General features: G+C 45.7%; 1 protein-coding gene across 1 annotated transcript in view; it reads right to left on the bottom strand.

Moving 5' to 3' along the window:
• Nucleotides 1–25,621, bottom strand: part of T265_14560 (hypothetical protein) — a gene marked incomplete at both ends in the record, with an annotated part of 41,699 nt that overhangs the window by 9,327 nt on the left and 6,751 nt on the right. Inside the window, 9 exons of the mRNA XM_009174175.1 lie at nt 2,490–2,669; nt 6,830–7,311; nt 10,040–10,346; nt 15,115–15,219; nt 17,411–17,618; nt 18,561–18,807; nt 19,789–19,875; nt 19,913–20,076; nt 23,656–25,024. Of these exons, the coding sequence (XP_009172439.1) occupies nt 2,490–2,669; nt 6,830–7,311; nt 10,040–10,346; nt 15,115–15,219; nt 17,411–17,618; nt 18,561–18,807; nt 19,789–19,875; nt 19,913–20,076; nt 23,656–25,024 (3,149 nt within the window). The remainder of the gene's footprint in view (nt 1–2,489; nt 2,670–6,829; nt 7,312–10,039; nt 10,347–15,114; nt 15,220–17,410; nt 17,619–18,560; nt 18,808–19,788; nt 19,876–19,912; nt 20,077–23,655; nt 25,025–25,621) is intronic.

The raw sequence follows: 25,621 nt of genomic DNA, 5'->3' as shown, positions 1-25,621 counted from the left end.
GCGGTGTTCCAGCAATTGTCATAAGGTAAAAATGCAGTCAAGGGATTCACGATTCGGACGAAACCCTGCTCGGCTTTCACGAATCTGCATCTCACGAGTGCCATAAAGCCTGCGTAGTATGATACCTGTGGGCAAATTGAATGTGATCGTGAAAAAAATGATATCCAGATGATTCTCACAGTCGGACCGAAACGTTTTCTTGAAGAGAGGAAGGATATCAGATATTTACCCTTCAGATTCCAAAGGCATCACATCCGTTTTGACAGACTGCGAACGAATCCTTGTTCTCAGCGCCAAGGGAAGAGTCAGCACCGGATGTTTCGTTTCGCTTCAAAAGTGTGATTTCAGTTTTCGCTTCAACACCTATCAGAAGGGAACAGTTCACATCCCACTGTGAAGTTTCTGATGAGGGGGATATCATGATGAGTACTTCTGACCTGATGAATTGATCTTCGAAGTGCTCCGCATACCAAAGTGGGCGTCGGGAATGGGAATAAACTCTTCAGACGTCATTCTCTTCAATGACTCCGATTATCGGTGGCTTTCTTGGTCCGGTTTTATTTATGAGTTGAAAAAGAGATGGACTATTTGAATTCACCACCGACTTTCATTTATTAGGCTTCCTTATCCATCAATAGCTCCGTCAGTCTTGAGACTACCGGTTGTGTCGCCTTGACAATTTCCCAAATCACGTTATCATCCCAGAAGGATAACTTTTCTTATCTGAATCAGATACAAGAATCACAGTGGGATCCGTTTTTGAACACACATGGTCATACGCAGAATTCATACTCTTTCGGATTTTGAGCCCGTCTTCATTTGACCGAGCGATTTACTTAGCTTTCTTAAGTTGCCTAGACAGACACGAGAGCCGCAAAGCTCCAACGACAGAATCTTGCAGCGAGTGCATATCATACCGGTCTTATAAAAACCTGGAAAAGCAGCAATCGGACAAGAACCAGGGCATGTGTTACAAGATCTGGGATACCAAAAAGTAACTTGTACCTGTCGAAATTAAAAAGTCTGCAGTAAATTTGGAAGTAGGTACACTTGTGGAATTTTTGGGGCGGGAATCGCACTCACCCCAGAACTGGGTGGATTGCGGTGGGCAGTCATCTCTGCGCCGTTCGGTTAACCAGTGCGACCAAGCCCAATGCCACCCGACACAAAAAACGGTGCCTGATTGCAGTGTCGGAATATGTCCAACAGACTGCAGTTGACTCCCAGAAGGATATATTCTACCGAAACCTAAAGGGGCCCATTCGTCAAGCAAGGAGTGCTGGCATCATCACCATTACGGGCGATATAAATGCCTGCGACGAAGATACTGGACAATAACGTGGTATGAAGGCTTGTGTGCTTGAGCTACAGTGTGGTGTGTCCGTGCTAGAGGTCCATAGTCCCTCATACAAGGTTGGTCAGTGGAAGAACTCTGGCCAACACAGCCTCCTGGTCCCAAGTTTGGAGGTTGGAACATGTGTCGACTTGTCCTTCGAAAGTGGTGATGCAATTGCATTTCTCGCCAAACAGGCTTCTGAAGAGTGGGCTTTGGTCGACGACCCTAAGCCTATGTATGGACACTCTGGAAGTATCCCAGTCCACATACAACCATAATACTTACAACTAAATAATATACTCTCATGTCACGCAGAACAGCGAAACATCAGTGTTAAACACTGATGGTTTGCTGTCTACGAGTATGAATAAATGCTGATGATAGGAATAACCGATTCCGTCATTTGAGCCCCTGGAATCACATTTGGACAGTCGATCTGAAATGAATGTTCGCCGCACAGACAATAAACAACGACCCCCTACAGTTGTGTAATGATCATCAAATGTTTCTAGCAAGTAAATAATTCCAAAATAAACTCTCGAATCACGTAACCTGGCAGCTATCAAGTGCAAACAAACCGTGGACATAAATAGGTCACGTGGCATTCAGCCACCAATGGACAGCCCCAATTCAAAATCATAGATCATTTTGGGGCACACAACGTGATTCAGATTACGCCATAGTGTAAGCCAGCCGGCCAGTTCGCTTTACCTCAACTACTGGAAAGTCAGAAGCAAGCGCGCCAATCCACAAAATTTGGAGAACTACTACAACTCCAGAAAACATCAAATGAAAAATGAAAAAAATAATTGTTAAGCTGTAACACCCTTTCAGTGCCTAGCTGCCATGTCACCCGAAGGAAGCACGAGGGCTGGGATAATGCCAGGTTGCCCAAGCCTAGACAAGAGAAGTGGAGTGGCAGAGGTCGGGTTCGAACCACGGACCTTCCGGTCAGTAAATTCGCACTCCAACCACTGAGCCATCTGGTCCCAGAAAACAAGGCTGACAGAAACCTGTGGACAGCGCCTGCCTGATGAACCCCAAGAAAGGTGAAACGGGTAGTGGGCTATTGAACAGTTTCGAGCAACCTGATTCGCACTGTGTGTGACAGGAAAACCGATAAGGCTGTTGTGGGGTGTGAATCGCCTCTTACCGTTGTATTGCTCGTTTCAGCGTGGAAACCAGTATCTCCCACAATGGTAGCCAATCCTGATGCGCTGACTGGGCGACCGTTAGAACCAGTTCGGCTACGCTTTCGTCAAAGGTTTGACAAACACTGCACAAAATGCAAAATAGTGAAGGAACATGAGCCAAATTATCAAGGGGGAGTTTGCTTCAAATTTGGACTTGAAAATATACACACAAGCAGTATACATCCTATGAGGGACCACAGAGGAGAAAGGAAAGATCTGGCTTCTCTAGCAGACGATGCTATCACAAAATGAGTATGATGACACACAAAGACGGTCACCACAACCACATACATGCAAAAATAACGGCGTTTAGCTGGCACGCTACCGTGAGGAGAGACACTGCAAAGTGGAAAAAGAGAGTGGGGAATTCTAAAAAAAGCTCACAGTTCCTTTGAAAAACGATCGAAAACAAGATTCCAACAGCATAATGGCAAATGCATTTGAGCATCATGTCGAGAAAAGACCCCATCAGAAAGATAGATCCAGTTTATATATATACATATATACCTATATATATATTAAAAGCCCTACAGTGAAGAGAAGAGAAAAAGAGTGAGTGAGAGACGGACCTAGTGCTGGCCTATGTCAAGCATACTGAGATGCCTACACCTCCAAGAGCTCAATCTAACAATAGGGAAACAAACTGACAGCAAGAACGCCACTGACATCGGTTGGCGCCATTTCTTGCAGTCTCCAGCCAAGCACAGACGGGGTCACGGGGACCCCATCCTGGAAGGCGTACAACAACAAAAACACCCAAACTCTTCGTGATCTCTTTCACACCTTTCTGCCAAGTCATATGCTGTCCACGTCACGGTTTGCGCCGTCCTGAAGGAGGCACGGAGAATAACACTCGTCTCGGTAGACGGTGTTTCGGCATGCGTAGCACATGACCGAGCCATCGCAGTCGATGATGCTGGATGCTTTCTCGGATTGAAGTGCCTCAAGCACAACCTAATACCCGTTTTCTAATCGCCTTAACACACATAAGCCCAGGACAAAGCAGAACAACTAAACCGTCCGGCTACAACATGACAGCACGCTCGCTACTGGAATCGGCTACGTACTGCACCTGGTAAGATTTCAAACCGCGTGCAGAACCACGTGGGTTCCGGTCAGAAGATCCCACAGGACCCAGCTGGATGGTTACGCTTCCACTTCGTGTCGGCACACAATAGTCTGTCCATCGTCAACCCCCAGCAAGGGTGTGGAGTGTAAAATAATAGCCTCTTGGATGGATGGTGGTTTGACCACAACTTGATAATTTTTAATTCGCGCTTTAACTATTCTGATACGTTACCTAGTATTGCTGAGAACACGCTGTTGCCAGACAACTCCCATTATTCTAGAAAAAAAACCAATGTTCCGAATCTCTCAGCTGGGCGACGAGCTTTCAAACCACAAAGTTAGACTGTTTCTACAGTTGTCTTGTGTACAAGTCACCTCAGCTCCTGTTAAACTCGTTCTGGTGTCAAAATTGATGCGTTGATGCTTCGATATTCACACACTAACTTCTGTCACACTACAATCTCATTTTATCAGCTGGCGGGGACGAGCTACAAAACAGATCCAGCATAGGGAAAGTTACTCTGAAAAATGCAAGGAGACTGGCTACATCCACCACCAGAGTACGCCGAACGGTTGAATGAAATGGATCGAATGAAGATCGGGAGAAGCACAGTATGTCCACACTATGCACGTTCGAGTGGCGTGGCTACCCCTTTGTGGAACGAGTAGATTGTGAACAGTAAACTATACTTATAGAGGTGAACTGAAATATTGTGTGTCCACACCGATCGCAACTCTACAAATAGCGCTCCGTCTATTACAATTTGGTAGGACGTATGGGTGGTAGTCACTACGGGCACCATCAAGCGTATGTTCCATCTGACAATAACCGCGTGTGCGCTCATTCCCAGGGATCATAATCTTGGCGTCTGATTTGTCAGATACACTGATGTCGACAGCGGCAACAGAGGCAGCGGATCCCTGGCCGAGGAGTACCAACTAATCAAAAGCGAATAAAAGAAAATGACAAACGAGAACTGAAGAGCCAACCGAATGAAAGGGAGCAACAGAGAGTGTCCATGGAGCACCAGCTAGTCATATTACTTGTACATCCTCAGTAAATACTACTGATTTGTTGGGAAATAGTTAACCGTTAAACCTCGGATGCAGAACGGGGCAAATAAACGAAAAATAGTCTAAAAAGCCCGCAAATGCAGAATGCATTCTTCGTTAGGGTGTGAGGGGGGCTACTACCACACCATGGCATCCAGCGATGAGTCATTGAGATACCGTTTGATATCTAAACCATGTTTTCGTGCCAGTTGTGTGACCAGTCGTTCAACTTCAGTAGAACTTCCGTACACAAGTGCTACGAATCCAAGAGAAGCGGAAAACCTTATATACTGCTAGATGGCTAAAGATTTCATGAAAACGACTTACCCGAAGTGATCTACACTGGAAGACAGCCACCCTTGGACAGATCTTAACTATGAAATACACCTCAAGGGAATAACTAAGAATGAGGCGTACTGCATCAGTAATATTAGCTATGGGTATATACAACGCAGTGGTTTCTGTTATGTTACCAAGCAGTAAAGAACAGTGGGAAGTAAGTACGCATTAAGGTCACTACCTTGACTAAAGAAGCGCCGCTGGGTACCTGTAGATTGAGGTATATCTATTAATCTACCCAAGCATTATGGTCAATTTAATAGCCCCTATCCAGTCAGATGCTCGTATCAACGCGATCAAGCTTGGTGTATGAAACTTTGATCCTATGAGTGCAAAACATAACCAAATCTCTCCCAAACTGCTTGCATGACAAATGCGAGTGGGCAGTAAAAGCCGTCTCAACGGTCGTCTTTGAATTCCCACAGCATGACCTATGAACTGGTTCCTGGCTCTCGTCTTTGAATGCTACCACTAAGGGAGTTTTCAATGACGCGAGACGAGGCAACGCAATCTGACAGAAACCACATCTTCACAACCTATCAGAAAACATTCTAAAGGAAGACGGATTCCCAGAGAACTTCACTCCGTATAACAGTTAAAATTATCATCCACGTTTGAGGCCATCAGGAAAGGGAAGCTCATGTATCTTAATTTCCTTCAAAGGCGTTTTGCAGACAGCCATTCACTTACATGTGATTTTGCATGGTCTACAAATCCACAAGCAGGACGTACCGTGCCACCACCCTCCGTAACTGGAAAAAGAGTTCACTATTTTTATTCTTTGATATGAAGAGCCACACATAACACATTCCGATACTTTAATTCCATGCAGTTGTGATGCTGAGTACATTGGTCACAGCGCGCGGCAGTTTGTTAAGAGAATGGAGGGGAATTTTCTGCCCAAACTTAGTAAATACATGGGCAAGCACCTGAACGACACGTCGCAGGTCAAGCCCTACAGACACTCTTTAGGTACTTTACAGAACACCATCGCACTGATCCGAACCGACACAATTTGGTGTCAAGTCTAGCTGAAACGGTCGTTAAATGCCCCTATGCTGTAAACTCAAAAGCGGTTTGTTCACACACCACAGTTTTCGCAACTGCAAGTTCACACGTATACACCAATCCATGTCAACATACCCGTCCGCATCCCAAATTCATTCCACTAATGATCTTCGACTCTGCTGTTTAATCCCATGCTGACCTACTGGATTCTGTGTTTCTGGGTACACCTTACCTTGTTGTAAGCTATATGTTTACATACATTATTACTTCAATTGCATAAATTTATTGTGATAATCGTTCAACTGTAACATGAATAGCTATCGTACCACCAAAGGAAACTGGAAGGTTGAGTTACTGTCTGGTCGCCCGTGCTAGTACAGCAGCCGTCTAGATACGGAGGTTGGGTTCGGACCACCGATCTTCCGGTTACTGAGCCATCTCGAGTCTGAAGAATAATTAATGAAACCAATGTTTGTGTTGCCTAGGATCTGTTACAGTTTTCAGGCTTCTGGTTCATAAAAAAAGTTCGGAAAGCAGTGTAGTGTAACGTATTTGGATTTGAGATATGAGAATAGCACCAGTAGTTTGTAATAACTTAACCGAATAGGCTTTTGAAGGAAATCCGAATATTCCTTTGTCGTTGAAGCAAACAAACATAGATGGAAAAGTATGTGCCCGCACTACAGCCGGCCACATGCACAAAAGAACCAGATAGGTCAACAAATTATAAGTCCTGTTGAAAAGCGAAAGGCTAACAAAGCCTTCGGAAACTCAAAAACTATCGACCGGGGAAATTCGAGACAAGAGTTAGTGTACTCCAAAGCTTACTTACTTTTGCAGGGATGAAGGTAGGAGAGAAAGTCTTGAAGCCAACTGATTGGTATCCGCAGATCGTCGATTACCTGCGCTTGAGCCCGTATATGATGGAGACGGAAGTGGTAAGTCAATCGTTGATGAGGATGAGTTATCAAAGACTAACCGTTGAAGGAACACCAGTAAATGTGGTGGGGGAGCGCAGACTGTTTCCGATTGATCGTGTGGTACACAAACAGTAGCCGGGATCGACCGATCGGTGAGGTAGCAAAATACGATGAGACCGATATTCTCCGGTCGCAAGATGCGAGTAAGGCTGGTGGCCGCGGGATGCAACCCTGCTGCGCTTTCCGTCTTGGTTCCCATGTCAGTACGTTTCTTACAACCTTTCGTACTGCCGATCTTCGTCGGGTAAGTAAGTTGTTCAGAGATCAAGACATCTGGTTTGATGTCAGACCAAACAAAGCTCAACTCATTGGAGATGATTTGTCTTTTTGGGTTCTAAATTAAATAAACAAAACGTATTTCATTAGATGTGAAACAAAACTGGACGTTTATAACACATAAGCCTACATCGTAATGCAGCGGCGGACCAGTGAAATACGTCACAACTGAGGGCTTTCGAACAACGAACGCTGGTGTTACGTTCAAACTGCGTCATTATTGCAGCATTTTCATGGGAAACGCAGTGCTCTTTGTGATGGAAGAACATATAAACAGTTTTCACCACAAAACTGCTCATTGACGTGGGTCTTCATGAGACCCCCCCCCGCCGTTTGACAAACAGATGAGTCTAAATTGTAATACCCACTGGTTGTGAATTTATGCACCATAACTTCCAAAACTGAACCAAGACATATCGGGGGATCTAAATCGGTTTCGCATAAAGCAAGATAATCATTCACACCAGTTCTCCTAGGAAAACATTGGGCGTAAGACTCGTCCCCATGTAGTATCAGTACGAAAGGGCTAACTCACAAGGACCAAAATACACGGAGGAGATGTGGTGCAAAACCGATTACATCGGGACTGTGTGAGTGGGTGAAACTTGGGAAGTGAACAACATCCACAAACACCAAAAACAGCAGTCTGACGTATGAATAGTGGATTCAATTAGAATCCCAGTGGAATATAGCCACCTATGTCAGATGAACTCCTTTAATTTGTGGAAGGATCGCTCGCATTGATGTCTCGGAAAGGCTGTTAAGGTAGCGCTATCTGTAGGGCTGGTATTTTAGTATACCTCAGGAACTTCATAGACAACAGAAAAGCAGTGTTACAGTTATATCTCCCCAAACAATATTCGCCATATGACCTTGATCAAGAATCTGGGTGCCGCGAGTTACCGAAAGAAATCTTCGAAGCATTGTCAGCAAGCAACTGCACAGATGACGAAAACAGATACTCCCAAACAATTCTTGTATAGAAACTCGTTGATCGGCGAAACCCATCCCATAATCTAGCAGCTGTTCGAAAAAAATGTCTACAGCGAAATATAGTGAGACTACGTTCAGTTAATAATGTACTTCTGAGAGATGACTTACTGATTTTTCAAATGACAACTCTGGTTGGCCCCTTCCTGAATGTTGCGAGAGCAGTGACTCAACTTCGGAGGTCCAACGGCACCAGAAATCATGAATTTTCGTTTCAACAAGTTGCTACGGACCGGAGAAAACAGGTATCACAAATTAGAAGACTAGGAGAAATAACGTTCACGATTACTCCTGATTCAAACATCCTCCTACATCACTCACACAATATACCCAGGAAGGCCACATTTTGTAGTCCTTCGGAGGCAGCAAGGGTAGGTGGCTGAGGTGCGCTATAAGCATACATAACGGCAAGGTATATGGTGTTTTGCTATCACAAGCAGGAGCAGTCAAGTAACCTATCCTTAGTGTTCTTAGGGTTTACACATTAACAAAGAATTAGTCAATGAGAGTGACCAATTACCGACAGTAACAGTGTCACCGAGATGGCATAAAGAACAAGGTATAATCATTGCACTGTCAATCACCTTCACGGTCATATGTGATATCTGTTTAGACAAAAGGGAAAAACACAAGCAATTCGAGATTGCTAAAAATAGGTCATAGCATTTCGGACGAAAACTCTGAATGAGAGGACAATCATAGACTTTCTCAAAAGCAGTACCCACGCAATCATTGACCACAGTATGATCCAATGTTGTCTTCTTATAAAAAATGCAGACCTTGGGTGGTACATCCCACGACTGTGTCAACAAGAAACTTGAATAAAGTCCGAAAGAAGGGACACTCATGGCGAATCCCAATTGTTTTGGGAAAACTTTTGGGTAGCTCGTTGTAATTGCTAACACGTCCCGGAGCATAGGACGAGGAACATGAACCTTGAAGGTATTGCTCGTTGGCCGATTTTATGTGGAAGTTTCAACGTACCCAGGGGATTGAAGGAATCCTCGAAGTCCAGGACTCTATGGATAAGTTGAGACGAGGAGGAATACCACCGAGGTTTATTAATAGACCTCATGCTGCCTAATCCCCCACTTCTGGTCGGATTAGGACATAGAATAAGGTGTCCAATTTTCCCCAAAACTAATGGGGCAGGTCAGGAATGTTCCTTCTCCCCTCAATTTTGTGGTCGGCACTGTCATGAAGTGCACTCTTCGAAAGACCATGAATATGGATGTCGAAATTACATCTGGAAAAACAATGGTATGCTTAGATCATGTGGATGGTATTGTTCTGCTATTTGAAGATCACACACCTACACAAACTACTCCAAACAGGATACCGGTATGAGTCTTCTCTTTTACTCCAAAGGTTTGTTAGCGAAATGTTCACGGAGGACAGGCCATGACGGGGCAAAGCGGAATGAAAGAAACTACTGAGTTGAATGTTGTGGGATATTCGCGCCCTCTTGGAAGAGGTCCCATTGGTCACCATTGGTAAGATTTAGCTACCTATTCCCATGTGTGTTCATAATACGCTTGGACAGATGGGTTCAAACTGCCGCAAAAGCAGCTGTACTGGCCTTATAAGGAAGTCAGCGGTCGCCTAGATTTTGGTGGCTTCGCCAAATTGACGAACCAACTGCGGTCGAATCTCCCGCCAAAATTATTTTAGAATAAGCGTCTCGAATTCTTATGAACTACTCTCTCTCTCTACTAACTAGAAAATGTTACTACAACGCAAATAATTATGAAGGCTGAAAATTCAAAAGGGAATTTGTCCCTAAACTAAGCACTCACTGCGATATGTGTTAGAAACGGGTCAGCAAACAATTCACTCCATAGATCCTCCTCCCTGTGTAAAATAGATTCGCCGACGTGAGGATGTCCAATAGTGAACTCTGCAGAACTCAGGTCAGCAGGACAGCCATTTCGTGAGGTGCCTATGCTTGAATTGGTCGTTGGACTAGCTCGTGCAGGACAACTGCCCTGTTTCTGCCATTTAGTGATCATAGGTAAAATAGAGGCGCGAATGGAGACTAGAGAATTGAGGTTGGGAGCATGGGACATTGACTTTGTGATTGTAGAACGACAAAGCACAAGGGATCTAGAAAAAAAGCAAATAAATGCATGGACAGATGCTGTAGTGACAAAACACAAAGAATTATGCGAACGTGTGAAGCGCAATGACAAAGTTAGTCTCAAGTTCGATTCGCTCCTAAAGAACAGAGTTCACGACGAATAGCCGCACAAGAAATATGGGCAGCAATTTTATTCAGCAACCCAGGAAAAAAATAAAACACCGGCTATTTATAATCATGTAACCCCATACCATCCACTACAAAAGACTCAAAAATGGACTAATTTTCTTCAAGAGGAAACACGTTAGCGAATATACACTCATTTGCAAACTAATTTGGTTTTTTCGAGAGACTCACCTGGAACCCAGCTGAATTATCAGCTGAACATCATAAAAACGAAAGATTCAGCTGGGTTCCAGGTGAGTCTCTCGAAAGAACCAAATTAGTTTGCAAATGAGTGTATATTCGCTAATTTCGTGCAATTTGGTTTCAAGTAGAACCCGGGGACCGCGCCTACCTGATGAGCCCCAAGAAGGGCGAAACCGGTCGTGGGCTGTCGATGGACTTTCAGCAACCTTGTGAGTAGTACATTACAAAGGAAACACGGTTCTTCTTCTTCGGCGTCACAAAATTCTTCATCAATGGGGACGGCCTCTCGTCAGAATTCGCCCGACAAGTACCGTACCACATGGTTTTTGCATTGAGGACAGCAATTATATTTCTATATCGGCATTTCAAATAGCTTCAGTGATAGTGATGGAAACTCTCCGGCCCATATAAAACGAATTATCCAGAAATGCGAAACTCCTATGCATCAGCAAATGACAACGTCACATGATAAATGCCTGTAGTCAAGTCACTTAGAGCCAGAAGGGATTCCCACCTAACTAATTTTGAATAAAACCAGCAAACACGATTAGTAATCGTGTACGATGCAACAAAAACAATGGTAAATACGCATTGCACTATTCACAAGGTTGCTGAAAATTCATTGACAGCCCGCGATCGGTTTCGCCCTTCGTGGGGCTCATCAGGTAGGCGCAGTCCCCGAGGTTGAGTTAACTTTAGGTTATACTTGAAACCAAATTGCACGAAATTAGCGAAATACACTCATTCGCAAACAAATTTGGTTTTGCGAGACTCAACTGGAACCCATATAAATCCCCCGTTTATGATGTTTCCAAGCTTGGTTCCAGGTGAGTCAATCGGAAAAGCAAAATTGTACGCAATCGAGTGTAGTTCGCTAAAACCAATGGTAGCTATAAGGTGATATTGCGTGGTGCTTTGCCTTATCCTTCAATTGTATGCCCTTCCAATAGTACTGCAACCCGGCCTAAAGCTGTCACCTTATCGTGGTGGTCGGACTTAAGTGCTACAATGATCCTGCGGGCCATACTGACTGGAATTCAGTTCCTAGAGGTTCAACCATGCCAGGAAGGCCAACGGGGAGCAGCTCGACGAAGAACATCGAGTCATCCTACTGCGAGTAATCGTATTATGAAGCAGTCTGGTGGTAAAGTCGTACTATCCTCCGCGAGAGGAGTGTGAAGAGAGTAAGGTATTTCCCCAGGCGACCAGCATGTCCATATTTATGAAAGCAGTAATGCTGCCTTCCCCCGAGGAAGGACGGGTCAGAAAAGGTCCGCCGCAGAATCCCCACATTCCGATCGCCCAAGGTTGACCGTGACCACCAGCACATTATTCAATACGGTCGAGCCCGGTCCTGCTCAAAAGGCACCTGGTGTGTGTAGCAGCATCAGGAGTGAGACAGTAATGCCCTACTCCCTGCGCCCTAGGGCCAGGCCGGCCCCCTACGGCCAAGTTACTCAGATTATTGGGTCATTGGCTCTGAGAAGGGTTCCCCAAGTAAACCTTAACAACCGCTGTCTCGCGATCCAGACTTTTGAGTCAGAGGCTAGGGGCAGGGTCCCCGAATAAAACCCTACATCCTCCCGCTGCCTTGTGGGTCAGACTTTTGAGTCAAAGGCTCAGGTTGGGGTGCCTCAACTAAACCCCATTCTTCGGCTGGGCAACCGGGAAGTATCAGTTGCCCTTTCAGCTCTTCGCTCACCGACCTTCCCCCTCATTCTCTTCATTTTCCCCATCGTACAGTGTAGTGCAATCAACCAATCTGGCAATCACCTAACCACTTCTCCGTGTCTCAACTATCGCCAAGAAAGATAAACCAAAGTAATCACCTACTAACCTCAAAAGATTTGATCCACGTTGCAGCATTCAACGTCCGCACTCTACGTTAAATTGGGCAACAGGCATCCCTTGCTGAAACCTTACTTCCCCTCTCCATCAATGTGTGTTGTCTCCGAAACACGCATACAAGACACCACTTCGGCCAAGCTCCTCAAGCCGCTTAGGACGAGCCCAGCTGTTCCACATTTCACTCTCCGGGCATCCGGTTATCCTAACGCAATGTCTCATGGTATCTACGGTGTGGAGGTTGCTGTGGGGTTGTCTAGCTCAATCAAGATTAACGGTGGTCGGTGCGGTAAACTTTGTTTGCGTGTTGTATCAGCATACGCTCAAACAAATAGCAGTACTGAGACTGAGAAGGACGAGCTTTATCAAGATCTGTCACGACTGCTTCGGTCGGCAAGAAGGACGGATATTGTAATCATGGTGGGTGATGTGAATGCCCAAGTTTAACGACTAAGTCTGGAAGAAGCGCAGTTAGGTGGTCGATTTGGGGTCGATGTTGAGCGTACGGATAACAGAGAGCGGCTTCTTTATTTGTGTGCAGATCATCGTCTGTCCCTAGCCAGTACGAACTCCCAACACAGACGCATACATGGAGTTACTTGGAGGCTATCTACCACAAGACAGTCGTGGACTCAATCGGACCATATGGCTATCAGTTACCGATGGGGAGCCTCAGTTGAGGATTGTCGTTCCCGCTGGGGTACGCAACTTGACTCTGATCACGCCATCGGGCGGGCCAGTCTAGCACTTCGCTTTACTCCAGCACTACGTATGCCGAAAGGAAACAGCTCCGTTCATCAACTCTGACAAGTCTAAGTAGCTGAAGAGTATCGAGCTTATCTGGTTAGAAAGCTACTGAAAACGCAGTCATATGGACGACGAATATTGCTTGGAGAATGAATGGAGGTAAATTAAAGAAGCAACGTTCTCAGCTTCCAGAAGTGCTTGACCAGCCCATCTGACTCAACTTATTGAACACCGGATATCTTCGAGATCAGTAGATCTTAATACTGTCAGGAAGGCTATACCAGCCAATAGCGACTCTCATGGCGAACGCAGACCCTCAAACACCGGATAATCAGTAACTTCAAGAAATGCCGAAAGGAGCTCCGTTCATCAACTCTGACAAGTCTAAGTAGCTGAAGAGTATCGAGCTTATCTGGTTAGAAAGCTACTGAAAACGCAGTCATATGGACGACGAATATTGCTTGGAGAATGAATGGAGGTAAATTAAAGAAGCAACGTTCTCAGCTTCCAGAAGTGCTTGACCAGCCCATCTGACTCAACTTATTGAACACCGGATATCTTCGAGATCAGTAGATCTTAATACTGTCAGGAAGGCTATACCAGCCAATAGCGACTCTCATGGCGAACGCAGACCCTCAAACACCGGATAATCAGTAACTTCAAGAATGACGGAGAACACTGGTAAATTTCGAAGGCTCAGGAGATGGAGAGTGCTTTCACTGCGGGCAACAGCCGCGCTCCGTTTCAAGTGGTCCGATCAATGGGTCAAAGGAAGGCAGGTGTCAGTGAGACAATATGCGAAATAAGATGGAAAAGCAATCTACTCCCTCAATCGCCGTCTTGAGCGGTGGGCTGGGCACTTCCAAGAACAGTTCACATGGTCTCCTTCAACACAACCGCTGATAGAACCAAGCAGGCCCGAATGGAACATTGACACCAACCCAGCATCAGCAACCGAAATCCAGCGGGAGATCTCAGTACTGGAGCGCAACAAGGCACCTGGCCCGGACGGTCTGCATCCCGTGCTATTCAAGGAAAATGGCGAGGTCCTGGTGAACAGTATGACAACCATACTACAGAAGACTTAGAATAAAAACGGAATACCTGCAGAATGGAGCTCCTGGACCGTCATCCCAGTTTTCAAAGGGCGCAAGAACGTCATCTAAAGACCATCCTGGTATCCGTCTCATCCAAGGTGCTCTCTGGCATTATTTTGCGCAGGTTGATGGATTATTGGGAGTTTCGTGAGGATCAATCTGAGTTTCGCCAGGCCGAAGGTGCGTCGACGATATCTTTACCTTGAGATAAATTCTCCAACAGCACAACTCCTTCAAACGTCCCAAGATGGTCGTTTTTCTCGTTTTGAAAGCTGTCTCCGATTCCGACTTTGGCAGTGCCTGGAGATCAAAGGTGTCCCTTCCAAATTTGTATCCCTTATGGGAACACTGTATGCGAACTCCTACGTACGAGCATACGGCAAGCTTTCGCCTGAGTTCACCACGTCCAGTGGTGCAAAACAAGGCTGCCCTCTCCCACCTTCCTCTTCAAATCTCTTATTTGTGTTGCTTGAAATTTCTCCGCCCACCTCTGAAACCTCGGAGGTCGAAATGTTCTCCGGGACGTCCCCTCACTGAAATTATGTATGCAGACGATATTGCCCACCTTGGTCCAGATACTGCCCAAATGCAAACGATTTTAAATAACTTGAATAACTGTCGCACAGTTTGGCATGTGCTTCACACCTGTAAAGTGCTGCTACAAGACTGGGTGCGATCAAACTCATACCTCATGCTTGCAGGTGAACCAATCTATGTGGTAGATGAATTTGCTTACCTGCGGAGCTGTATAAGTTCCGGTGGATTGGCTGGAGAGAGATTAATTCCCAAATCGGAAAGGTCAGGGCAGCTTTTGCCAAACTCCGACAGCCATAGCGCCAACCTGACGGGGGTGTCTGTCAAGGGAACAGTTTACACTGCTGTGGTGCGATCCACACTGCTTTATGGATCAAAGACGTGGCACCCACGCGCAGAGGACATACGGAGGATGTCAGTGTTGGATCATCGGTGTCTCCGCAGCATTGGTCAGGTCTGATGGGAACGTCGGATTGGTAATTCTGAGGTACGCTACATGGTCTTAGGAAGAAGGAACTCTCCCGCGATGGACGAATTACTCACACTTAATAGGTTGCGCTGGTTAGGACTTGCACTTCGAATTCCAGAAGACCATCTGCCTCACAAAGCTCTTTTCACCCAGCTCTGTGCTGAGTGGAAGCGACCGAGAGGTGCACAATGTATGGCAACGGAGTACGAAAACACTAACCAGTAAACCTAGTCAGGTGGGCAACTGCCGCCTCCCTGATAAATTCAAATTTAATTGAACTGAGTACTGCAACCATGAAACAGTCCAGCGAATGGTGAAGTATGCGGTTGAGTCAAGCCAAGTCCACTCAAGAACAATTTGGTGACGGGGTAAAGTGAATCATAGGCTGTCAGTTTGTCAAACCCGGAAGGTCGGTCTGCTCGGTTACACACAAGACAAGCGGTTTTTTCCCTTTGACTCGCTGAGTGCAAACTGCGCTGCGGAAAGAGGGTGGAGGAGATTACGAAGAGTTCAGGTGCTGTTGGTGTGGTCCGCTTTCTAGGATAGAGTTCGCGTGACCCCTCCACCGCGTTTGGCTGGAGACATAGCAATAAATGGTGACTAATCGATGTCAGTGGCATTCGTGCTTTCAGTTACTTTCCAAATTGTCTGATCGAGTGTTTGGAAGTGTAAGCAGCTCAGTGCTTGCAGTAGGCTGTCCTCAGGCTCTAGCTTCATCCACCATTTCCGCTTTTTTGATCTTAGGCCTTTCAATACGATTAAATGAACCTTGGGCTCATGCAGCAGTGAAGCATCAGTGTCAACAGTGATATTGCTGTTTCGGGTGAAGATAGCGTCTTCTTGCTAAATCTAAAGTAGATCTCAAAAAACCTATAAGCAGCTTGACTTTCTGGATAGTTTGCTTGTATCCCATGTTGGTCAGCATATTCCTACTCTAGACTAGTTCTATTCATGATTGAGTCTGTCGTCAAAATTTCGAAGTGAATGTAGTGTATCCTTCACGATAACTACCTCGTTTAGGAACTCGTCACAAATGAAAACGCTCATTACTTAGTATAAGTTAACCAGTTGTCAAACAAAATCTAATGAAGTCGCCACAACTGTTCCAGCGCTGATCTGGAGGTCCCGGAGACTGAGTTCCGAAATATCGAATTACTAAGTACATGAAGAATTCTGAAATCATCTGCCTAATCTTCCGTTGCCACAATCTTCGTGTCTAACTATAACCAACCGCATCGACTTTCGGATTTGCCCCGCGGGTTGCACCTGCGCATTTGTGAGGGACTGGGTTTTTGACATCATTAACTGGGTCAAGACAAGGCCTCGGCAAACGACGGCTGGTGACCGTCACCTCGAGTGTCCAAGTCCAAACTAATGAAAGTTCAGCACCACAAGAAACACCAGAGCCAGCATTTATGGTACAACCAGTCATACAGCCAGGCTCAACAAGTCAAAACAATCTTTGTGATGCAACCATTAGGCAAAAGAACATTATGACGTCGCCCATCCGGGCCGTGACGCGAGAGAAATACAAAGGAGTATCGCAAGGCGGTGCCAAATAAGTCGACCGTTTGAATAATTGAATGCTGTGCTGCAAAATGAGTGACAAAATGATGGGTAAAATGCACCTGAAGAATCCACTGATGAAATGAAAACTCTAGCAACTCTCACGTCTATGCCTGATACCAAGGGGACCAGAACACTCAATGACAATTTTATCGAGTGCTGAACTACCAGGGTAAACAATTGGCCAGAAGGGCGGGGTAGTCAACCACCTAACAAATACAAAGCGAGGTCGCGAAATGAAATGGTTGCAAGCCACCGCAATACACTGATATGTTCAGTCAGCGGTATAGATGTGATTCAAATAGCACAATCCGAGGCACGAAGCTAAATGAACCCATTAACAGGTGAACAATAAATCTGTCAGGTCCCCCTACTGATCGCATTGGGTGACAACAAAGACGGTGCTAAGGAGAGACGAAAGAAGGTAAAATCCGGTGTTTAGTTGCGAATTAGACAGACATACTCAGACCACCAAGCACAAACACGTTCCTCAAGGAGTAACAAAGGAAGATCCATGATTGGGCCTTCATAGCTCGATGCGGATCGACTTGCACTGCACGTGGCACTAAAGAGACGAAAATTGATCACTTCGGGCGGCAGGTGCGAATACAACCGATCACCAACCAACCAAGTAGCACCTAATGAAGGATAAAAAAGTGGAGAGAGCGCAACTTCAATTCACATTGAGAAATAATGCAGACAAGAGTAGGAGAAACCACTGATTTGGATGGTACACTCAACACAAACTGGACTAATACAACACCGAAAGCAACAAATGAATCCTGAAAGTCGAGATTGTTCTATTAAAAAAGTTTCCCTTCCTAAAAAATTAAAAGCACAAAAGTAGGGGACTGTTGAGTGCGAAATCACTTGTAGCTGACCGTTTGACCGAGTCTAGCTATCGGTGCCAGAACGTCTCGTCAACCACCAAGTTGACAGCACCAGTGTGCAGTTGGTTGCTCACCAAACGATACAAGTCCGTCTCCAAATGGGAGGGTTTCAAGTTTCGAGTTTGAGAGACCAACCGGCCAACAAGAAATAGGCTTGATTCTATGCCACATGGCAGTTATGGGCAAACGACTGGGTTAGGTGGACATTGATTAGGATTTTTTGCATGGAGATCAAACCGTTGAGTTGTCAGAAAACCTCGGCAACAAAGCCGACCGAGTAGAACACAGAGTTCGTGGGATCAAGTAAAGAGCACAGACCGAAAACAGTACGACGTTCATAAATGTTCTTCGAGCGGAATCAGATAGTGTGCCGGATGTGGCTCGATACTTGAGGCTGCGTGGAAAAATCCTATAGTTTAACGCCCTCGTTGGTTCAGTCATTCCAAGATGATCAGTTAAACTGTAAAAAAATGTGTTCTATTCAGTGAAATTCCTGTTTCCAGTTTACTGAGAACCGTAGATGCGCATTAACTCCAGAATAACTCCAGAACGAATTTCAACCAAACAAAATAGAACGCCTGGCGGCAAATTTTTCAGTGGTTTAGGAGAACATCTAACAGAAGAATTTTTTAAAAATGACTAAGTAAACGCGAAAATCAAAGGTCTACTGAGAAACGTAAGCATGGCATTGTTAAACGGCAAAGAGGTTTAATATAATCGTACCTTTTAGCTTCCATTCTTGGAGTTTGAGGAAACCACGCCTGAGTGCCCCCAAACGTTCCACAGGAGAGATAGTATCCACTCCGTCATCAAGAAAAAGATATTCAGTTGTTTCCAGTGCAGACATTAGGAACTTTCCCACAAGAGCCAGTTGCTTTTTTAGTGGAAGAGGTGGCGCACCACTTGCGTTACCACCATCCAGTTGGAGGGTTTCTGTGTGGCTAGTGGCGAGAATGTGCTCCAAGGCCAACTGTGAGAGTACAATAGGTGGATAGTGTGCTTATTAGAATAAAAGGTTAACACTCAAGAGAGAGACCTGCTCGAGAGGTGTGACCGTGACACACACCACGGCTTCAGTGGTGTAGAGTGACAATGAAAAGGTGGGAAAATCCCGTTGTAAGTGTGCGACGGTCAATCTTACAAAAATCCACACAAAAACGGAACTCAGTCTAATTCCTAGCCGGTTCGGGGATTTCGCATGGTGACAACGACAGAGGTGGAACTGATGGGAGCCGCATTTGAACTGGAAATTTGCGAAGCATTGGTTTGGTATTCAAAACTTGTTGCACGATAGATAGGCGGTTTTTAGTATACATCGGTGATAAAAATGTCAGAAACAGTAAGGTTTTCATCAGAGAATATGATCAATCCACGGGAAAACTGTACTAAGGATAGCGTCGTACGCACTTCTATAAGCGATATATTAATTTTTTGTTGATTGTACAGGCTGCTGGATTAAGATAACATCACGGAAACGAGCACATCTTCCATTGTCCCTGGATTTAGGGCCCCCATCAGCAGGGTAAGAATGTCTGCAGAGTAGTACACCACACGGGGAATTTCTCCGATGACAATTTCAACCGCTGCCATGGGTGAGGGTGCAAAGGCATCCTGTTGCAACAGCAGACGTCACTCACACACAAACACATGAATATGATCTACTTGAAGTAAATCAACGCTGTCTAAAGATAAGACATCGACTCTCGGGATGAAAGAAAAGCGGTAAAAATCTACATAAACACCCAATTGGCGTGTGCATACGCTGAAAAGACCAGTCTACATTGGGAGCCTTCACCGGTGGTGCAGTAAGAAAATTTTCAATCGCCTGTGATTGAATTCTGATGCGGAAGCATACTGAAGAGACTAAAGACGAAATCAATACATTTACACTCGGTGAGATCAACTACTGCCAAAACAAAATTTGGGAAATGGAAAGACAGCAGAAACTAACCTTTCGACCTTTTAGATACTCAGTCAAGGCTTGGTCTAGCGACGAGTTCTCCAGTAACAACAGGGCTGTTAGGGAATTACACAGTTCCTACAGCCAATAACAATTATAACCTTTGTGCGAATACCTGAGATGTGGAAGGAGGAGCCGAAAGCCTGCGCCGGCATGCGCTTAACACAGCAACCTCCATTTGGGCTAGCGAGTTCCACAGCCTCTTTACTAAAACATGCACGTCGACATCGGAGGAGAGGAGTTCGCTACTCAAATGTAGTCGGGCGGAAACGTGCCGCCCTAGGAAAAATAGTATGGCTGCAGATGTATGGTCACCGGAATCCATGTGATTCCATATCTAGGAATGCAAGAAAGTAATAAGCGCGTGGAACACGCACTGACCAGTTCTGGGATATCCAAAAGAGACTTCACATGGGCGGCAATCAAGAAGTCTGCTGAACATTTCGAAGTAGTTTCACTGATGGGTAAGTTTGAAATGATATCCACCTACTCATAATCTGATGAAAAGGAAGCAGTCAGGCGACTGTAGTGATTAGCGAGGGTTCTTGTGGCGTTCGCAACCTAATGCAGTCAGAACGAAGTGGAAAACCTCACCGTAAATGATAGATCTTTCATTGCTTGTATCGTGTCCGAGGCCTCGATCACATCTCTATGACGCTCGCCTACTAGGCTACGTAACTCGTCCTTCTTTTTTTCAACTTCACTCCTGCGTGTGTGGAAAAGGCAACGAGAGGAGAATACCTGCGCTTTCTCAATAGTTCTTGAAGAACTTCAATGGAATTGTTGATAAACAGATTTTCTAGCTCCGTGTTCATGACTTGTGCCGTTGGGCAGCTAAAAAAACATGAAAGTGCTCGTGCAATAACCCACAAAAACGTTTCATATGGATACTGTTTGGTGGTTGGTCAGTCAATGGATCTATGTAACAACCGAGAATGAAACTGAGTGAGAAGAGAAGGTTCTGTTAGCAGGGGAAAAACCATTGTTTAGTTGTGCACTGGAGATCTTATTCGAAGAATATGTCCAGTAAAAGAAGCTGTGGTGGTCAGACAATGTATTGCGCATGCCGAACCATCATTCGCCGAAGATAATGTTGCTTTCCGTACCAGTTGTCTCGCAAGCAGATCAGTGGTTGAACTTAGACTTGAAAGACGGGTATGAAAGAAATTACGAAAAGTTTGGGTGCTACCACTGACTCGCCTCCCATGATGAAAATGACTCTGGCCTACTTCCGAGCGAGGGTCTTCATGAAGCTTGAATGCTCTCGATGATGACGATGGAGACGCGAAAATTTGACAGGAAGACGCGAGAACTGTTCGTCAAATTGCTCGGCTCAGCGGCCAAACTACCTTTCCTTGTTAAACTCACACCACTATGAACATTGATTGTTTCGCTCATCGGCGGCTTCCGGCGACACACTGATTAATCGAAGTAATCGTCACGCATTCCCGGCGTGAAGCGCCCATTCCACTTCCTTAGCCTTCCACGTACACCTGACTTCATGGTTGACGAGTAAGCCGTGTTTTACGTGGAGTCTGATAATTAGTAGGGTAGGATCCAAGAAGAACACTCCGGTGCCAAATGCCTTGCGCGGCGAGATGGCTCAGTGGTTAGAGCGCGAATTTAATGATCGGAAGGTCCGTAATTCAAACCCGACTTCCGCCTCTAGACTTTCCCTGTTCTAGGCTTGGGCAACCTGGCGGTATCCAAGTCTCGTCATCGTGCTTGCTGGCCTGACGACCTTCTACCTGCTCTTTTCAAGGATGGCGGTGGATTCCTCAGCCAGTGCCTGTCTAGCCTAATTGGGTGTATCTGAAAGAGACCGTCCCAGACAACTGGGGTGAATCGACAGTGGTAACTATTTTCAAAAAGGGTACTCGCAGTGAATGTAGCAACCACAGAGGTGTTAGCTGGACGCCTGTTGTGACAAGGCTTCTAGCGTCATTGATTCTTCGTCGTCTCATGGTGGCACGCGAAGTTTTGACTCGTGAGAATCAAGCGGGATTTCGACCGGGTAGAGGCTGCGTTGACCACATCTTCACACTCCGTCAGGTGTTAGAGCAACGCCACATGTACAGACGAACCACAATCCTGGTATTCCTTGACTTCAAGGGTGCGTTCGATTCTGTTGATTGATCAGTTCTGTTAACTACACTTGCTCAACAGGGTATGCCCCAGAAGTTTGTAAACAATCCGATCTCTATATTCACATACTTCTGGGCGGGTGAGGGTGTATGGTGAGCTCTCCAAAAGCTCTCCTACAAAACGTGGTGTCAGACAAGGATGTCCACTCTCCCCATTCTTGTTCAACTTCGTCATCGATGAAATAATGAGGCGAACACTGGACGGTTTTCAAAACCCCGGTGTTCAAATTGTTGCTGGCGAGAGCCTTGTCGATCTGGAGTACGCAGATGACATCGCCCTCATCTTTGAAGACCTTAGCGAAGCACAAGCCCTGTTGAATAAACTGACCGCCATCATACCATCATTTGGCATGCGCCTTGCACCTTCAAAGTGCAAAGTCCTGCTTCAGAACGTGCCATCTGCGAACATATCCCTTACAGTTCAAGGAGAACCACTGGAGATTGTGGAAAACTTTACATACCTCGGTAGTTGTATTAGCTCTGACGGAAGTGTGTCTGATGAAGTCAGTGCAAGAATCTCAAAGGCTCGAATCACGTTTGCTAATTTGCGTCACTTGTGGCGTCAAAAAGGCATCTCACTGGATCTTAAGGGTCGTGTGTACCAGGCTACAGTAAGGGCTGTGTTGTTGTATGGGTGCGAGACATGGCCTCTTCGGGTAGATGATGTGAGGCGTCTTCAGGTTTTCGACCACCGATGCCTCAGAAGCGTGGCTGGTTGTGGATGGCGTCAGCGTGTCAGTAACGAGGCGATTAGAAAACGGATATTTGGTTTTGCTGAAGGCACCTCAATCCGGGAAAACATCCAGCATCATCGACTGCGATGGCTCGGTCATGTGCTACGCATGCCGAAACACCGTCTACCGAGACGAGTGTTGTTCCCCGTGCCTCCCTCAGGATGGCGAAAACCGCGAGGCGGACAGCACATGACTTGGCAGAAAGGCGTCAAGGAGATCACGAAGAGTTTGGGTGTTGTTGGTGTTTCACGCCTTTCAGGACGGGGTCTCCATGACCCCGTCTGTGTTTGGCTGGAGATGTTGCAAGCAATGGCGGCTATTCGATGTCAGTGATGTTCGTGCTGTCAGTTTCTTTTCAGGTTGTCTGATTGAGTGGCTGGATGTGTAGGCACCTCAGAATACTTGACATAGGCTAGCACTAGGTCCCTTCCACTCCCCCACTTTTTTCTCTTATTTTCACTATAGGGCTTTGAATATAATTATATATATATATAGCTAGACGAACCTTATGGTTGTACGGCAGTGAAGCATCAGTGCCAACACTGATGTTGCTGTCTTTGATGATGATGACGATCCAAACCCTCGTGCTTCCTTCGGGTGGCGTGGCAGCTAGACACAGAAAGGGTGTTACAGCTGAACGATTTATTTTACTTTTGGGTTGGATTCCTGAGTCAATGGCTCAAGGTGGAGTACCTCAACCAAACTCCGTTCCTCAGCCTGAGTGAGACGTTTAGAAAGAGTCCGAGAACGAGTTAGAACAGAGTCCAGGTTTTCGAGGATAAGCAACGTTTTACTTGTCTAAGAACAAGCGTACATGAGCTGAAATGTACATACAAAAGTTCAGTACGAGTATATATGGTAAGTATAAGAATAAGCACACAAAAATCATGACATTCACCCCGACAGTGTTTGAACAGGCACATATGAGCTGACGTAGACAGGAAGTGATGTACTGAATCAAGCTTCTCTGTTCCTCAAACTGTAAGGATGAATGCGTCGCTGTTGTTCTAGAATCAAAGGATAACTCGGTTGGTGTTCGGAAGACGGTACAGAAGAAGATTCCGATGCTTGAGAGCTATCGGGCTGGCGTCCGGTTAGTTCAGTCGTATCTGGGTGTTCGGTATCCTCGTTGGATTCAGACAGATTGAGAACATTGTCAGTTGTACTCTGAACAGCTGGGGCTAGACGGCGAAGGGACACGGTTTCGACTCTTCCGTCTCGATGAGCAATGTGTGCGTAGTGTGGGTTGCAGTTCAGAAGGTCAACTTCTTCTACTAGTGGTTGGTACTTGGATGACCTATCACCTCGTTGCAGCAGAACTGGACCAGGGGTGGTCAACCAAGATGGCAACGATATTCCAAATGTTGATCGACGTGCGTATTGGAACAAACGTTCGTGTGGAGTACAATTAGTGACTGTACATAACAATGATCGGAGGCTGTGTAGAGCATCAGGGAGTACTGATTCCCAACGGGAAGGCGGGAGATTGTGAGATTTCAGCGCTAAGCTTATTGTTTTCCAGAGAGTACCGTTGAGACGCTCAACTTGACCGTTACACTGTGGATTATAAGCTGATGTATGACTCATAGCAACACCTTTCTCCAGAAGAAAGCTATTGATCTCAGACGACATGAACGATGAGCCTCTGTCGGAATGGATATAGGCTGGCATTCCGAACAGACAGAAGATCTGTGTGAGACAGTCAATCACAGTTGCCGAGGTCATATCCGCACACGCAAATGCAAATGGGAATCTAGAGAACTCGTCAATTATAGTGAGTAAGTAGCGGTTGCGTGTATTAGATGGCAAAGGACCTTTAAAATCCAAACTCAGACGTTCAAAAGGTTGTGTTGCTTTAATGAGTCTACCAGAGGATTTCCAGAATCTTGGCTTTAGTTCAGCACACACTTTGCAGGAGGAAATGACGCGCTTGACATCGTCGACGGAGTAGGAGAGATTCTTGCAACGCACAAAATGAAACATACGGGTAATGCCTGGATGGCAGAGGGAGTTATGGAGCTCTCCGAGTTGGTTATTGCTCCCCATGGAAGCACATACGTTTCGTGACAGGGTGTCTGCGACATGATTGTCCTTGCCAGGTCGGTATATGACATCATATTTGTACTCGGACAACTCAATCCTCCATCGTTGTATCTTGTCGTTTTTCACTTTACTCTTCTGTCCACCGCCGTACATGAATGTGACTGAACGCTGATCGGTGGTCAGTTTGAAGGGTCTTCCGAGTAGATAGTGCCGCCATTTCCTGATGGATTCAACGATAGCGTAGGCCTCCTTCTCGATGGCAGAATGATTCTTCTCGCTCGGATTGAGTGTCCTCGAGAAAAAAAGCTACCGGCCGATGGTTTTGGCTTAGGGATGCGGCTATAGCCACATCGGAGGCATCCGTTTCAACAACCAAAGGCTCGTTATAATCTATTGTAATTAGTGTAGCATTTTCTAGTTCGTTCTTTAGGTTGTCGAAGGCCAACTCGACGTCGGCAGGTAGGGGGAAAGTTTTATTCTTTACCAGTTTGTTGATTTTGTCGGAAAATGAGGTTATCCAATGAGCGTAATATGCAAACATACCGATGACACGTTGCATTTCCGTGGTAGTACGCGGAAGAGGTAACTGACGAATGGGTTCCATGCGTTCAGGGTCTGGTCTAATGACACCATTTGAAACCTCATAACCTAGGAGGCGGATGACTTTTGAAGAAGTGACTGTTTTGTCATCATTAAGACTGATCCCATACTTCCTCGTAGCTCTCAAAAATGATTGGAGATTGAGATCGTGTTCCTCTTGGGTCTTGCCACAAATAGTGACATTGTCTATGTAGGCATACGTGCTTTTCAGCTTTTCAGTCGTAATGATATTGTTAATAGTTCGCTGAAAACAAGCAACACCGTTTGTGACACTGAAGGGTATGCGACGAAACTGAAACAGGC

Source organism: Opisthorchis viverrini, assembly GCF_000715545.1.
Source record: "Opisthorchis viverrini unplaced genomic scaffold opera_v5_213, whole genome shotgun sequence".
NCBI lineage: Eukaryota > Metazoa > Platyhelminthes > Trematoda > Opisthorchiida > Opisthorchiidae > Opisthorchis > Opisthorchis viverrini.
The sequence above is the reverse complement of the archived record's forward strand: the minus strand, read 5'-3'. Positions and strand labels throughout refer to the sequence as shown.